Below are 16596 nucleotides of genomic sequence, written 5' to 3'. Positions count from 1 at the left end.
AAGTATCAGAAGTGGGATATGACCTCAATCCCAGTGATCTCTAAAGCCCCTTCATGCTCTAGAAATCCATGTCTTTGGTTCTCTGATCAATTACTCCCTTTCCAACTATGTAGTAGCTTTATAAAACAAATAATATTTTCATTTTATAAGACCAGAACGAAATAAATCTGGTGAAATGAAATAAATTGCATACATACACACACACACACACACACACACACACACACACACACACACACACATACATACATACACAAAAGCACAGGAATAATTAAGTCTTCACCAAGTTTCTTTTTCTTTCTTTTTTTTTTGGCTGTGGTAGTTGGGTTAAGTACTTGCCCAGAGTCACACAGCTATAAGTGTTAAGTGTCTGAGGTCACATTCGAACTCAGGTCCTTCTGACTTCAGGGCTGGTGCTGTTGTATTCACTGTGCCACCTAGCTGCCCCTCACCAAGTTCCTTTCATCACAGATTGAGTCAATATTAACAGCGCTCAAAATCTATCCTCCCTCTCTCTGTCTCCTTCCCTAAAACCCAAACTTCAATTTGTAAGCAAAGGATAAAGGAATTCTATAATTCTATTTTCTGTTGTCTGTGCTAATTCTGGCCTAAAAATTAAAACCAAGAAAATACAGGTGGTCCATCAGCCAGCACGACACCATCCGTACATAGTGATAATGAGGTTGATGCAGGTATTATCAGAGCTAGTTCAGGCTTTTGAGGTTCCCTAAATGTGGGAAATAAGAAGTACTGGATTGTCTTCCAAACTGAAGGTCTACAGAGCCATTGTGCTGACCTCATTACTGTACACCATGAAACCTGGACAGTCTACCAGCACCATGCCAGGAAACTGAATAGCTTCTATTGAGGTTGTTTTAAACAGATTCTGAAGATCACCTGGCAGGATAAGACACCAGACACTGAGGTCTTTACTAGAACTAAATTGTCAAGCATTCAAACTCTACCACAAAAGAGTGCCTCAATGGGCTGTCCACATTGTTCAAATGCCCAATGTACACTTGCCAAAAAGACCGTTTTATGAAGAACTTACCCAGGGCAAAGTTTTGCAGGGTGGTCTGAAAAAGCAATACAAGGACTCTCTCAAGGTCTCTCTTAAAAACTTAAGAATTGATTTATGACATGGGAGACACTGGCACAGGACTGCCCAGCATGGCACGCCCTCATCAGAGAAGGAACTGTGCTCTTCTGAGCAAAGCAGAATTGAAGCAGCTCAGTTCAAGAAGCTCAAGCTGTGCAAATTTAGAGAATACACCCCAAAGGTTCACATAGACTAGTTGTTCCCAGCTCTTAGTAGATCTTTACAAGCTTACATTGGTCTGATAAGCCACAGTCCGAAGCACTGTAATTTGATTCTAACATAGTGATATTTTGCTCCTCTTGAAGAACGAAGAACAATAACAAACTAACCTGAAATCAAAACCCCACAACATAGATATAACCTATTTTCAAAAGTAAGAGGTGTACCGATAGCCATCAAGCAAATGGATAGGGATTTATTAGTTAAATAATTATTTTTCATAAATTATTCCTATGTATTAAAAATAGAATATTAATAATGCAAAAAATATAAGACATACTTTTATTCCTGAAAAGAGAATAACAATGAATTAAGTCAAATTAGCATCCCTAACATAGGGCCATGCAGACTTCTAAACCTCCTCAAAGAGAAAGGAAATGCACTGTCGGCTAATGCACTGTTGGCTATCACTCATGCCAATCCAAAGGGCAGGCTTTTAGCCACATCTTCTTCCTATTGCTCCATTCTCCAAAATAAAACATGATAATGGATTTAGAGGTAGAAAAATATCTATCAAATATAACCCTTCATTTTACAAATGAAATTTGACAAGGGGAGGGTTATGTGACTTGCCCTTAGTCACCTTACTTGTAAGCAAGTAGATGGGATTTGAGCCTGGCTCCTCCTCACTCTAAGTTCCTACTACTCTTAGAGAACCAAGACGAGTATGGAGGGGGAAAGTCAAGAAGGCATATCTCTTCTGTTGCCAAAAGGGGAGAACAAGATTGATGTGAAAGACCTCAAAAGGATTGTCCAAAATTCCCCCACTATTAATGCTGGCTATCATTTGCTTCTAGTCATGCAGGGTTTTTTTTTTTGTTTTTTTTTTTTGCTAAAATCTAAACCCAATTCCTCAGCTTCTCACCAAACGTGAGACAATAGCTTATCTACACCCAAAACTCCATCAGCAAAAGTCAGTTCACAATAGAATGCTGGCTCCTGGGTCCCGTCTTCACAATTCACTAAAACATACTGCTTTGAATCGAGGCAGACACACTAATCATAAAAGAAAATTCAGTCTGTAAGCCAAAGGAGAACAATCCCAAACCAAGTACTAAGGCCAAGTGAGGAAAGGGATGTTCGCTTTATTCAGATAACCAGAAGGTGTCCATGCTAATATAGCCAAGGACAGAAGAGGCAGGGAGACCTTGTAACAGGGAAAAAAGAGACCGGGCCAAGAGATGGAGGGGTAAGGCTGGAGATAATCAGAGAAGGAAGGCACTAGCATTAAAGGGTTTGTAAAAGGCAGAATTTTAGCTGGGACTTAAGGGAAAACAGGGAAGCCAAAAGATGGAGATGAAAGAAATGGAATTCTAGGCATATGGGACAGTCAGTGAAAATTCAGTCAGAAAATAGGGTCTCAGTGTCTCCCTCTGTAAAATGTTGAAGTTGGTTTAGACTATCTAAAATGTATTCCGTTTTATTTGTAGTTTGGTTATTTTTCAGTCCTATCCAACTCTGCATGACCCCTTTTGGGGTTTTCATGGCAAATATACTAGAGTGGTTTTCCGTCTCCTTCTCTAGCTCATTTTACAGATGAAGAAACTGAGGCAAACAGGATTAAGTGATTTGTCTAACGTCACACAGCTAATAAGTATCTGAAGCCAGATTTGAGCAATCACGAAGAGAAGTTTCCTGACTTTGGACCTAATGGGCATAAGGTTCTAATTAAATAAGGAACTAAATTAAAGAATAAAATAATTGAATTGCAACTTCTATACAACAATCCTAGTTCTGCCCCTCTGGGACCAAGCAAAATAATTCTGATCCTTCTTGTACACCATCCCTTCAAAACCTGGGCTCTCTTCTCAAAACACTGCTCTTTCAATGGCAAATTCTTTAGTGCCCTGTGAGGCCTTGGGATTTTGCACTGGAATCTTAGGGGTTCTGTAATCTAACCACCTCATTTTTGAGATGAGCAAAATCAGGCCTGAGAGATGAAATCACTTGGCCAAAGTCATACAGGCAGTAAGGAGCAGTATCTGGAATCTTTAGCTCCAGGTTCAGGGCTCTTTCCATCACACTAGTAGGCCGCTGAGCTCACCCTCAAACCCAGAGCCTCTAATTCATTAAGTATTTATTAAGTTGTGGTATGCCCCAAAAGGATCACGGAGGAGGAGAAGGGGAGGGAGAAGTGATGGATGAAGAAAAGAAGTAAAGAGAACGATAGACTGGAGAAAGATGGAAAAGGAAGGGGAAAGGCGCACAGGGAAGGAGATGGGTGAGAACCGGGGAAAGGAGGAAGGAGGGAGTATGGGAGAAGAGAAGGAGAAAGGAAAGAAGAGAGATGGGAAAGGGGAAGAGAGAGAGAGAGAGACACCGGAGAGTAGTGGGGCGAGGAGAGACGGGAGGAGGAGCACGAAGGGTTAAATTAAGGGGAAGGGAAGGGGAGATTTGTAGGAGAGGAAAGAAGGAAAGGGAGAAAGGGAAGAGGAAAGGAGAAAATGAAGGAAAGGAGGAGAAAGGGGAAAGACGGCAGTGATGAAGGAGTAAAAATTCAAAAGGATTAGAGAAGGGGAGAGAGTGGGCGAGGGAGGAGGAAAAGGAAGGAGGGGAAGAAGGGAGAAAAGGAGAAGAAAAATGGAGGGAGGATCGAGGAAGATGAAGAAGGGGTAGAGAGAGAATAGAATTGGGAAATTTAAACGGTGGAGGAAGAAAGAAGGGGAAAGGAGGGAGAAAAGATAAAAGCGGGGGAAGGACAGTTGGAGGAAGAGGAGAGAAAAGAGGGAAAGGAAGAGGATGGAGGGAGAGGGAAACGGAAGAGAGAAGAAAATATGGTGGAGGAAGAAAGAAAAGAAGAAAGGAGGGAGAAAGGAGAGAAGCAGGGGAAAGGCGACGGTAGACGAGCAGGAGAGAGGAGGGAAGATTAAGGTGGGAAGTACAGATAAAAGAGGGAGGGAGGGAGAAGGAGCCCTTGCTCCTCCCGGACCCCACCCTTCAGGGGCTGCCCCTCCCACGAGGGGCACGAGGGAGGAAGGGGGTCCCGGGACTTGGGCCCACAAAGCCGAGGCAAACGGGAAGGCGAGGCGCGTGGGAAGCGCTTACTGCGGCCCATGGTTCCGCTCCCTCTCCGCCACCTGGATCCAGCCGCTCGGCTCCCTCGGAGTTTTTGTGTTGTGGTCCCAGGGTTACCTTGGAAACAGTAAACTCTACGGTGGCCGTGTGGAACCCAAGCTCATTACTGGAATTCGATGGCGGGAGGGAGGGGAAACAGAAAAAGGGGGAGAAGGGGAAGGAACCCGAAAGCGGAATTCTAGATTAATTTATTAGTTGTTGAGTGGGGGGGAAAAGGTCCCGAGAGATATAGTACAGTGATGCTTAACCTTGCATGCGTGAACTTTTTGTTTTAATTTTGAAAACGAATTATTTTTCTTGTAATCTTAAGTATTTTCTTTTATTCATTTAAAAACATGGGGTTCCTAGGGTTACCAGACAGTCTAGGACCCAGATTTGGAATCCCTGATCCGGTCCTCTATCCTGATTTTGCAGATGAGACTGTCCCCTGCCCAGTATCACACAGGTAGCCTCTGCAGCATCCTTCCAGCCTCCTGAGCGTGCCCAGTATCACACAGGTAGCCTCTGCAGCATCCTTCCAGCCTCCTGAGCGTGCCCAGTATCTCACAGGTAGCCTCTGCAGCATCCTTCCAGCCTTCTGACTCCAAGGTTCCGCGCTTTCCTCTGCACCAGAGCAACTCCCCAAACCAGAGCAAGAGAAAAACCAAGCCACGGGAGGAACGAGGGGATGGCAAAAGCCACACCTTTCCCTTGGGAACTTTTAGGCTATGAAGATAGGAGGATTTGCTTATCTCCAAAGGACCTCAGCTGCACAAGCATTACGCCAGCCTGGCACAGATTGACTGGCAGGGACACTCAGGGAGTCCAGCTTGGGGTGCAACAACAAATTATGTCAACTCAGGGAGACCTTCGTCCTTGACCCATTCAGGGCCTCCTGCATGTTCTGGGCCCAAGATTTCTAACACTACAAATGTCAAAAAGACAAAATCAAGGTACCTCAACAACCCTTATCACACTCCTTAAGATTCAGCTCCTCCTGGAAGTTTTCTCCTAACAACCCCGTTTGTTCTCCAGGCCAGAGGAAAGAACAGTGGTTTGGAATCGAAGACAACTTTGTCTTACTTGCTCATCCTTATTTTATAAACGAGGAAACTGACTCCTATAAAGAGAAATTGGCTTACCCAATTATTTTCCATGCTACCTCTTCCAGCCCCCTTGCCATGATCAAAGGAAATAGATCAATAGGAATAGAAATGTAAGAATGGATCCAATTTCACACTGGTATCAGTTTTGAGGATTCCCCAAAGATAATTAAATACATCTTCTGCTCTTGCTTTTGGTTGTTCTACATCTTTTTCTAGCCCTCAACTGCCCTCTAGTGACCATTAACAGTACTGCCCCCTACCTGGACCACACCCTTGGTGTGCTGGAAGCAGCCTCACACAAGCAATTATACCAACGTTTTCCATTTGATTATTCATTCACTCAGTAAGGTCTCCAGAACAGCCCCACAATGTCAGTCTAGCAGTTGCTAAATCCTGTCTACTTTGCCTCCATAACATCTGTCCTTTCTTCTCCTAATGTAAACTCTTTCTCCACTACTGTAATAGTCTACTAATTGGTCTCCAAGCTTTCAGTCTCACTCACCTTTTCCAATTCTTCCTCCACACAGCAGACAAGATAATCTTCCTAAGGCAATGAAGCCATTTCCTGTGAGGACTTCTCTGCTGTATAAAAGAAATAAAATACATGGTTCTTCCCTTCAATCATCTTAAATATTAATCTTTTACATTTGTATAGTGCTTTTTACATGTCTTGGTTAAACCTTGAAGGTTAAGCCTTAGGAGATACTATTATCCATCCTGATTTTACAGGTTAGAAAATAGAGACCATGCTTACAAACTATTTGAAATAAAAGATGCTTTAGTGTTTGCCTAGCTAGCTGTGATTAGAGAAATTTATTCAAGCATTTATTAATCACTTATTTTATGCAAGGAAGTACAATAGGCACAGGGAGACACTGAAGCAACCTTCAATGAACTTCCATTTCATTGGAGGTACAGCATGTATACAAATAAATATAAGGTAATTTGAGGAGAGATGAAGATCATTCACAACTGGGATGATAAGATTTCACAGAGCAGATGGCACCTTAGCTGGAATTTGATTCCAAACAAAGATTTCAAAAAGGAGAATATATTTAAGAATCACAGGAACATTTTTCCCCTTTCCTTGTTTTCTCTCCCTTCCTCTCACTTTTCTGAGCTGTTTCAAAACCCATAAAGGATATATAGGCAGACACACACACAGTCCTTTGCTTTTCTCCTCTCCCCTAGCCTGAATCTCCCAGATCTCATTCAGACTGCCTGATTATTTGGATGAGATGGGAATCCCCAATTTTTCTGGTGAGATGGCAGATTGCCAAGCCTTACCATCTGCCCTGCTCATTCCCTGAAGACCTCCCCACATCCCAGTGCTTTCTTACATGCACATAATCACTCTCATATAACCTGTGAGATACAACCCAAAGATCCATCTGCCCTGAAGTTCAATATTCTTTTATGTGTTGCTTCCCCTCAGTTTGAGTGTGAACTCCTTGGGAATAAGGAATGTCTAGCATTTTTATGTCTATCTCAAATGCTTAGCATATAGCAGGCACTTAACAAATGCTTTTCCTTCTTTCATTCCTTTCAGCCATGAAGAATGGATTGTAATACTGCGTAGAGAATGTAGATAACAATAACTAGTTTGAGATTAGCTAGTAATTCAGGTTGCCTGGAATTTAGAATGGATGAATAGAAATAAAGTGAACTAAGCTTGGAAAAGTGTAGTAGAACTACACGATGAAAGCTGAGAGCAGATAGGTGGCTACTACAATAGTCAAGAATATAAGTAATAAGGGTTTGAACACATTGGTTGTCTATAAGGCTACAGAAAAAGGAATGGATAAAAGAGGTGTTGTAGAGATAAAATCAGAAAGGTTTGGCAACTGATATTATTGATATTACTGATTATATGCTGATTAGCATACTTTAATCAGCATATAATCAGTAATATCAATAATAACAACAACAACAGCAATATCAATAGCTAGCATCCATATAGCACCTATTATGTTCCAGGCACTGTGTCAAGTGCTTTACAAATATTAACGCATTTTATACTCGAAATAACTCTGAAAAGTAGGTGCTACTATTATCCCCCATTTTGCACTTGAGGAAACAGAAGCAAACAGATTAAATGACAGAATGTTAGCTAGATACCCTAAAAAAATCAACTAATATGAGATTTTTTTTATATGAGAAAGGAGAAAGAAAATTTAAAGATAAATAAATGTCAAAAGCAGTGAGAAAGAAGTTGAGCTGGAATTCAAACTCAAGTCTTCTCCCAAGAGAGGAATAGAGCTCTTTCCATGAGATCAAGCAGCCTCTTACATAAATACTTAACCAAAGAACAAGTGGGAACAGAATTCAAATTCAAGACTTCCAAATCCTGAGTCATACAAACCCCCTCTGCTTCTGGACACACCAATAAATTATAAAACTTACAAAGGAAGCTGCTTAGTGGATAGTGCTCTTAGAAAGATCTGAGTTCAAAACCTGATACTTAATAATTGTATGATCATAGGCAAGTCACTTAATCTTGGTCTCAGTTTTGTTGTTGTTTAACTCTGAAATGGGGATAACAAAATTACCTCTCTCCAAGGTTGTTAAAGAGATATCAGTAAAATTCTTAAGACAGCACCTGATGTATAGTAGTAACTTAAATGCTCATTCTCTTCCCCCTTAAAAAAAAAAAATTCCGGTGAATATATAACAATATACTCATTGAGGGTAGCTAGGTGGCGCAGTGGAGAGAGTGCTGGGTGTAGTTTGGAAGAGCTGAATTAAATCCAGCTTCAGACACTTTTTAGCTGTGACTCAGAAAATCATTTAATTCTGTTTGCCTCAGTTTCCAAATGAACTGGAAAAGGTAATGGCAAACTACTCCCAAGAAAACCCCAAATAGGATCACAAAGAGTTGGACACAACTGAAACCACTGGACAATAACAAAATTGAGGAAAATTTACAAAGTAATAAAAATAATACTTCCCATAGTAATATCAATACTGAAAATTTATGCACCAAATGATATAACACCCAAATTCTTGAAGAAAAATTTAAATAAATTACAGGAGGAAATTGGCAGTAAAACTATACTACTGGAGGATCTCATACTAATGTCCCAGATACTGTGTATATGATAAGCTCTGTGCAGACAAAGAAAAAAGACAGTTCTTATCCCCAAAGCTTTTTTTTTTTTTTTTTTTTTTTTTTTTAATGGAGAAGACACCACACACAAAGAAACCGAAAAGTAAGGGGATGTAATGGAAATGATGTAATGGCGAGTCCAGCACAGCCAGGTAGGAAATGAAAAGATTGTTTGAATGAGTGCCCTTCTTAAATGGAAGAACTGGGAGGATCAACTCATTACATCGTCATCCAGGTAAAATGAAGAAATTTTAAAAAGAGAAAGCTTCCTGAGTTTCTTTTACACATTTCAAATCTTTCAGTTGATGGCAAATACTTTTGTCAATAAGTACTTATAGAGTAATCCAGTCAGCACACTAGAGAAGGTCGAAAAGAAGACCCCATACAAAACCACATGTCTCAAAGAGAGGTTAGCCATCTCTTCATTTCCTAACTACCTTCATGTTCCAGGAATCTCTTCATTCTGCAAGATTCACATCAGCCCTGAAATCACAGAGATTTCCCAGAGAGATCTTCCAGAATTTCCATTTAAGAAGAGTACCCATTCTAATCATTTTTTCATTTCCCACCTGGCTGTGATCTTCTGGACTCTCCATCATGGCGTCCCTTCCACTGAATCCCTTTACTTTTCAGTTTCTTTCTGTGTACTGCCCTCCTCCATTAAAATATAAGCTCTTGGGGGGTAAGAACTGTCTTTTTTTTCCTTTCTTGGTCTCCCCAGAACTTACCACAGTACCTGACAGGTAACACCCACTATGATTACATTTTTATTGATTGACTGAACATTCTTTACAGCTGGCAGGAAATGGGCCTTTAAATTTGTGTTCATTTTGTGGTCATAGAATGGCAACTCTTAAGATAACTCACATTCTACTTGTATTAGAAATAGTCTCTCCTTTTCAGGGGTTCCAGGTAATAAGGAGCAAATTATTATCTGCTCCCTCCACTTCCAAATTTATGCTTTGGGATCTTTGTGTACAATAACTGGTTAAGGGGAATAATAGTATGAGACTAAAATGTTTCTTCATTTATTCAACATTAGCTAACAAAACCAGATGCCTTGAGGCTATGTGGGCCCATATGGACACCTATCTCTCAAGTTATAACTGGGGGGAGAAAGACATTTTCTTATGGGTAAAAGTAAAAACAAGAAACAAAACTTGCAGGATCCTAACCAAATGCTATAGGTATACATCTCCCCAGGGAGTTCAGGAAAAATGATGGGATGTTTTCTCAGATGAGAATAGAAGGCCTTAATTATTAATATAGTTATGTATAAATTGGACAAGCCTATATATATATATATATTCTAGACTCGTCACACTGATTTATTTACATTCCCCAGAGGGAAGGTAACCCAGTTACAAAATTCTGAGAAACAAATAAAGCCTTATCCATATAACAAAACAGGATCATAAAAACACAAACACAAGACAATATGAAAGGTATGACAATTGTCATATTTCAACTCTAGGAAGGCAAGGGAGATTTTGTTCAACTCAACAAAAGTCTCATACACTTAGGATATTTAAGATGCATAACAAACACCTAATTACTATTCCATTTTTAGATGAGCTCACACAGCTAATAAATGAAAGAACTGAAACTAGAATAGGGCGTGCTAACTTTAAGTCAAATGGTCTTTGGAATGTAGCTTTGTGGCAGACCTAATGAGGTAAGTCATCCAAGGTGATATTACCAGTAACTTCCCTATTTTCACCAGTGTATTTTTATGTTTGAAGATCATTGACCCTAGAAAAGATATTATTTCTGTCCACATCTGTTATTTTCAAAGGCTAATCCTGCAAAGCCATTTATTTCTTCAGCACTTATCAAATAAAAGTGTATAATTCAAAATGTACATCAGAGTTTACAAAGATGAGCAAGTTACTATACTAATCTAGAAGCCAAAAGTCTAGCAGAGGAAATAAGACATGTAAATAGAAAACTATGATATACTTTTAAATATAACAAATTTTTAAAATAGGGATAGGAATTGGGTCTATGATTTTATTGATATGGGTAAATGATCTGAGGAGGAACTTCCTCTTATCAAATTTCCCTAGAGTAGTCTAGGTTTTGAGAGATAAACTTACCCAGGGACAGAGAGTAGGTATATCTCACCTTTGACATAAAAAGTAATAGTGGAAATAAAACACTCCGAGAAAAATAAGGTAAAAGAGATACTACTTTTTTGGGGGGAAAGAACAGAAATCAAGATAGCTTTTGTTAGAGGAGTAAAGGCCTAAGCTAGTCGTTAAGGTAGAAGACCTACAGAATCATCAAATTATCAGAAGTCATGTAGTTTAATAATCATATAAAGCATGAATCTTCTCTGTAACATCTCAGATAAGTGTCCAATCTGTTTGAAAATTCTGTCCTGTGAACTGAGACAAATTTATAAGAATACAAGTCGTTCTCCAATTGCTAAATGGTCAAAGGTTACAAAGACAGTATTTTCAGATGAAAAATTAAAGCCATCTATAGTCATATTAAAAATTCTCTAAATTATTATTGATTAGAGAAGTGCAGATTAAAGCAACTTTAAGGTACCACTTCATTGGTAAGATGTCAGGAAAAAATAATGATAAATGTTGGAGGGGATGTGGGAAAACTGTGTGTGGGATGGGTGCTAGACAACCTTCCCCCGAATTAACTAATCAGAGACACCTTCAGGTACAAAGAGAAAGCATTTATTTAATCCCTTCAGGGAGTGGCCCAGACACACACCTGGGAGCCATCCCAACTCCTGCCATGTGCCTCTGGAACTTAACCAGCTTCCAGCTTCTCCAAGATTTAAAAAGCAAAAGACCAGCCTTTTCATTGGCTAGACTAAAAGGACATAACCATTCTTGACCAATGTTGTCTGCTTCTTGTGGGTCCTCTCATTTCCTAAGGGTCTGGCCTTTAGATACCATGTGATTCCCTGCAATCCAGAGTTCAATACTAGGAATAGGGATCATGTGACTTCCTGAAACCTGAGGCCCAAAATCTCATCTTCCCAAGATTATGTGACTTAGTCTCAACACTTAAAAAATTTCACCCAATCAGTCCCATTCAGCTGGGACACTAATGCATTACTGGTGGAGTTGGGCTGGAATAGTTCCAGCCATTCTTGAGTTCTAACTATGCCCTAAGGACTGTATAAAACTGTGCATACCCTTTGATCCAGCAGTGCTAGTACTGGGTCTGTATCTGAAAAAGATCATAATAGAAGGGAAATGAGCCACATATGGAAAAATGTTTGTAGCAGCAATTTTTTTTTTGTGAAAGAATTCAAAAATCAGGGGAATGATCAATTGGGAAATCACTTGACAAATTGTGATATTTGAATATAATGAAATACTATTATTCTATAAGAAATGATAAGCAGGCTGATTTCAGAAATTTCTGGAAAGACTTACATGAACTGATCTTGAGTGAAATGAGCAGAACCATGAAAACATTGTATACAGTAATAGTAATACTGTATGATGATCAATTATGACAGGCTTACTCTTCTCACAATACAGTGATCCCAGACAATTACAATAGACTTGGGATGGAAAATGCCATTCATACCCAGAGAAAGAACTATGGATACTAAATGCAGATAGAAGCATACTATTTTCATGGGTTTTGTGTGTGTGTGTGTGTGTGTGTGTGTGTGTGTGTGTGTGTGTGTGTTTCTTTTGTTCTGATTTTTCTTTCACAATATGATTGATATGAAAACATATTTTAAATGATTTTTACATGTATAATTTATATTAGACTCTCAACTTTCTTGGGGATAGGTGGAGGGATGGAAGGAAGGGAGAAAGAAAACAATTGGAACTCAAAATCTTATAAAAGTGAAAACTATCTTTACAAGTAATTGGAAAAAATAAAATACTATTAAGTGTGGAAAAAAAAAATTCCTTCCTGTGACAGAGAAATCTGTCTCATTCTATTGCTGGATAATAGATCTGATGTTTAGACCATTTTCACTTTATGTCGACCCAAAATGTATGGTACCAATACTGCAATTTCTACCCATTGATCCTGGTTCTGCCCTCTGGGACCAAGTAAAATAAATCTAATCTCTTTTCTATGTGGTAATTTATCACAGAGGGCAGAACCAGAATCAATTACCAAAAGGAAAGGCTTATAGTGAATGTGAATAGCCTGAAATCCATGACCAAAAAGAAATGTACAATCATATAAAGAATATATCTAGGGGGCAGCTAGGTAGCACAGTGGATAGAGCACCAGCCCTGAAGTCAGGAGGCCTTCATTAAAATCTGGCTCAGACACTTAACATGTCCTAGTTTTGTGACCCTGGGCAAGTTATTTAACTCAAATTGCCTCAGCAAAAAAAAGAAAAAAAAAAAAAAAAAATATATATATATATATATATATATATGTATATATATATATATCATATATGTAATGGTTAACCAGAAAAGGAAGGAAATATATAAAAGAAGTAGCCAATAGTATCTTATACATTGCATATGTATCCATATAACATCAGGAGGTCTACAAGATGGCTCCAAACATGTTGGATAGGGAGAGCCTATGAATCCCACAGGTTATAATGGTTTTGTTGAGCCCTGGATAATAAGCCTTAGCCACCCTCACTTTCCTTGCAAGTAAAACTGAGAGAATTGAGTTTTTAAAAGAGCCTAGGAAAAACTTTGAAGCTTGGTCACCTTTACTTACCATTGTGTCATAAACTCCAGGTGCATTATCTCTATCCTTGCTAGGATAATTCCCCCCTTTGAATATTGCCCCTCTTTGCTGTCTCCAGTCCAAGACCTTCTTAATTTTGATCCCTATCCTGTCAGGATTAAGTTAAGATCCTTTCCTGGGGACCCACACTTAACACCACATACTAAGATAAGATCAAAATGGGTCCATGATTTAGGCATAAAGAACGAGATCATAAATAAATTAGAGGAACAGAGAGTAGTCTACCTCTCAGACCTGTGGAGGAGGAAGGAATTTGTGACCAAAAGAGACTAGAGATTATTGATCACAAACTAGAAAATTTTGATTACATCAAATTAAAAAGCTTTTGTACAAATAAAACTAATACAAACAAGATTAGAAGGGAAGTAACAAATTGAGAAAACATTTTTACATTTAAAGGTTCTGATAAAGGCCTCATCTCCAAAGTATACAGAAAATTGACTCTAATTTATAAGAAATCAAGCCATTCTCCAATTGATAAATGGTCAAAGGATATGAACAGACAATTTTCAGATGATGAAATTGAAACTATTTCCACTCATATGAAAGAGTGTTCCAAATCATTACTATCAGAGAAATGCAAATTAAGACAACTCTGAGATACCACTACACACCTGTCAGATTGGCTAAGATGACAGGAACAAATAATGATGAATGTTGGAGGGGCTGTGGGAAAACTGGGACACTGATACATTGCTGGTGGAGTTGTGAAAGAACCTAACCATTCTGGAGAGCAATCTGGAATTATGCCCAAAAAGTTATCAAAATGTGCATACCCTTTGACCCAGCAGTGCTACTCCTGGCTTATATCCTAAGGAAATACTAAAGAAGGGAAAGGGACCTGTATGTGCCAAAATGTTTGTGGCAGCCCTTTTTGTAATGGCTAGAAATTGGAAAATGAGTGGATGCCCATCAATGGAGAATGGTTGGGTAAATTATGGTATATGAATGTTTTGGAATATTATTGTTCTGTAAGAAATGACCAGCAGGAGGAATACAGAGAGGCTTGGAGAGACTTACATCAACTGATGCTGAGTGAAACGAGCAGAACCAGAAGATCACTGTACACTTCAACAACAATACTGTATGAAGATGTATTCTGATGGAAGTGGATATCTTTGACAAAGAGAAGATCTAATTCAGTTCCAATTGATCAATGATGGACAGAATCAGCTACACCCAGAGAAGGAACACTGGGAAATGAGTGTAAACTGTTTGCATTTTTGTTTTTCTTCCCAGGTTATTTTTACCTTCCGTATACAATTCTTCCTTTGCAACAACAACAACAACAAAATTCAGTTCTGCACATATATATTGTACATAGGATATACTATAACATATTTACTATGTATGGGACTGCCTGCCATCTAGGAGAGGGGGTGAAGGGAAGGAGGGGAAAAATTCGGAACAGAAGGGAGTACAAGGTTGTAAAAAATTACCTAAGCATATGTACTGTCAAAAAATGTTATAATTATAAAATTAAAAAAAAAAAAAGATCCTTTCCTGGAATTATGGCTCCTCTGTCCTCCCAGTGTCCTCGGCCCCCGCCCCCCATCTGCCTTTGTTTCCCCTATGAGATTGTATATTCAGGTTATATATTCTGTTTGCAAACCTTAGTTAACTAAACCCTATATAAGTTCTCTGCCTCAGTTTATCTGTAGCAAATGCTTTGGACAAGAGTCTCATGAAGTTAGTTAGCTTAAACTCTCCACATTAAAGATTAAAAACCAATCTCTGCTTGCCACAGTTTCTCTTGATTGTAATCTATATATATGGAGGAATTAACCTTTCTATAATTAGTTCAAAGGTCTATCATATTATTAAAGTGTCTATATTCAAAACCTTGAGATATTAAAAAATAATGTGTCAGTCAGTTGATTGATATTTATTGATAAAATTCATTAAGTTCTAAGCACTATGCTTGGAACATAAAGGCAAATTCCATGGTCTCTGACATCAAGTAGTTCACTTCTTTGATCAAATCTCACAGTGGTTCCTATTGCATATTAAATAAAATGCAAACTCAATTTAGCAGTCAAAGCCATTTAGAAGCTGACTAAAGCTTTCCCTTTCTGCCTTATATTACGTGTCCTTTCATGCACTGTGCATTATATTCCCCCCTCAAAAAAAAAAACCAAAAACCTAGCCATCATTCCCTAAATTTATTTTTCCCTCTCATCCATTTGCATTCAACATTCCCACCTACATCAACAAAGAAAAAAAATCAGAAAATTTTAATACGTTTAGTTTGACTGGAACACAGTATATATGAAGGCAAGTATTGAGAGTTAATGCTAGAAAGGTAAGTTGGGGTCAGATTATGGAAGAACTTTCTGAGCAAATAGAAGACTTTATTTGTGAGAATGGGGAAAAGATGGGAAAGGAAGAAGGGAATCCTCATGGAGCAGGAAGGAAAAAATATACTTGGGATATCCTGCCTTCAAGTTAAAATGGGTCATTCCAATAATCAAAAAGTGAGCAAATCAGGACTTCACAATATGTCATAAAATCTAAAATGCAAGTCTGATCACATTACTCCTCCCCCTTTAATCAACTCCTGTAGTTCTCTATCACCTCTAAAATCAAAATCCTCTGCTTGATATTCAAAGTCCTTCCTAACCTAGTCAGCTCCTACCTTCAGTCTTCTTCACTTTTTATCCTTGTGGAACCCCACACACAATGAGTTCTGTGATCCAGTCACACTGGTTTTGCTTTTTTCTGTTGTTGTTATTCAAACAATACACTGCATCTCCTGACCTGGGGCATTCTCACTGGCTGTTCCCCAGGTCTGGCAGTTCTCCCTCAAACTCAAAAAATGTCTCTCAAAACTCAGTTCTAGGCCCTCTTTTCTTCTCCCTCTAAACTATTGATAATATTATCAGCTCCCATGGACTTAATTGCCATTTCTATGTTGACAATTCTCAAATTTACCCAACCTGCCTTAATTTCACATTTCCAACTACCTTTCAAACATTTCAAACTGAATAAACAGTGGTTATCTTAAACTCTGAAGGAAGATTCTAAAGATCACTTAGTAGTGATGAGGTTGGAGACCTGAGGGTAAGAGATCCCCTAACTGCAATAGGGATCCTATTGGGTTGAGTAGGTTTTGCGAAAAAATTCCCAAAGCCCAGTATATACAAACAGGAGTTTTGTGGCAAAGAATGGGTTTATTTATGCTAAGAAAGGAGTACCTTAAGAAGAAGTGGGCAATTCCTGATTAGAAATTCAGCAAAGATGAGTTTACACTGAGAAGAAAATATCTCCATCAATGGGCAAAATCCCATTAGGACTTCCACAAA

General features: G+C 38.8%; 1 protein-coding gene across 5 annotated transcripts in view; it reads right to left on the bottom strand.

Moving 5' to 3' along the window:
* The window catches only part of DNAAF11 (dynein axonemal assembly factor 11), a 100577-nt gene extending 84572 nt beyond the window's left edge, over nt 1-16005 (bottom strand). For 2 of the 5 annotated variants that reach the window (XM_074265376.1, XM_074265397.1), the window contains exon 1: nt 4364-4466. In XM_074265376.1, coding sequence (XP_074121477.1) covers nt 4364-4373 — 10 coding nt within the window. In that variant the 5' untranslated portion in view covers nt 4374-4466. Of the gene's footprint in view, nt 1-4363; nt 4467-15868 lie in introns of those variants that run through there. The other 3 variants (XM_074265413.1, XM_074265403.1, XM_074265386.1) reach the window with 3 other exon arrangements.
* Between the last annotated feature and the right edge of the window lie 591 nt (nt 16006-16596).

Source organism: Sminthopsis crassicaudata, chromosome 1, assembly GCF_048593235.1.
Source record: "Sminthopsis crassicaudata isolate SCR6 chromosome 1, ASM4859323v1, whole genome shotgun sequence".
NCBI lineage: Eukaryota > Metazoa > Chordata > Mammalia > Dasyuromorphia > Dasyuridae > Sminthopsis > Sminthopsis crassicaudata.
Note: the sequence above shows the minus strand (reverse complement) of the source record. Positions and strands in the feature narration are given on the sequence as shown.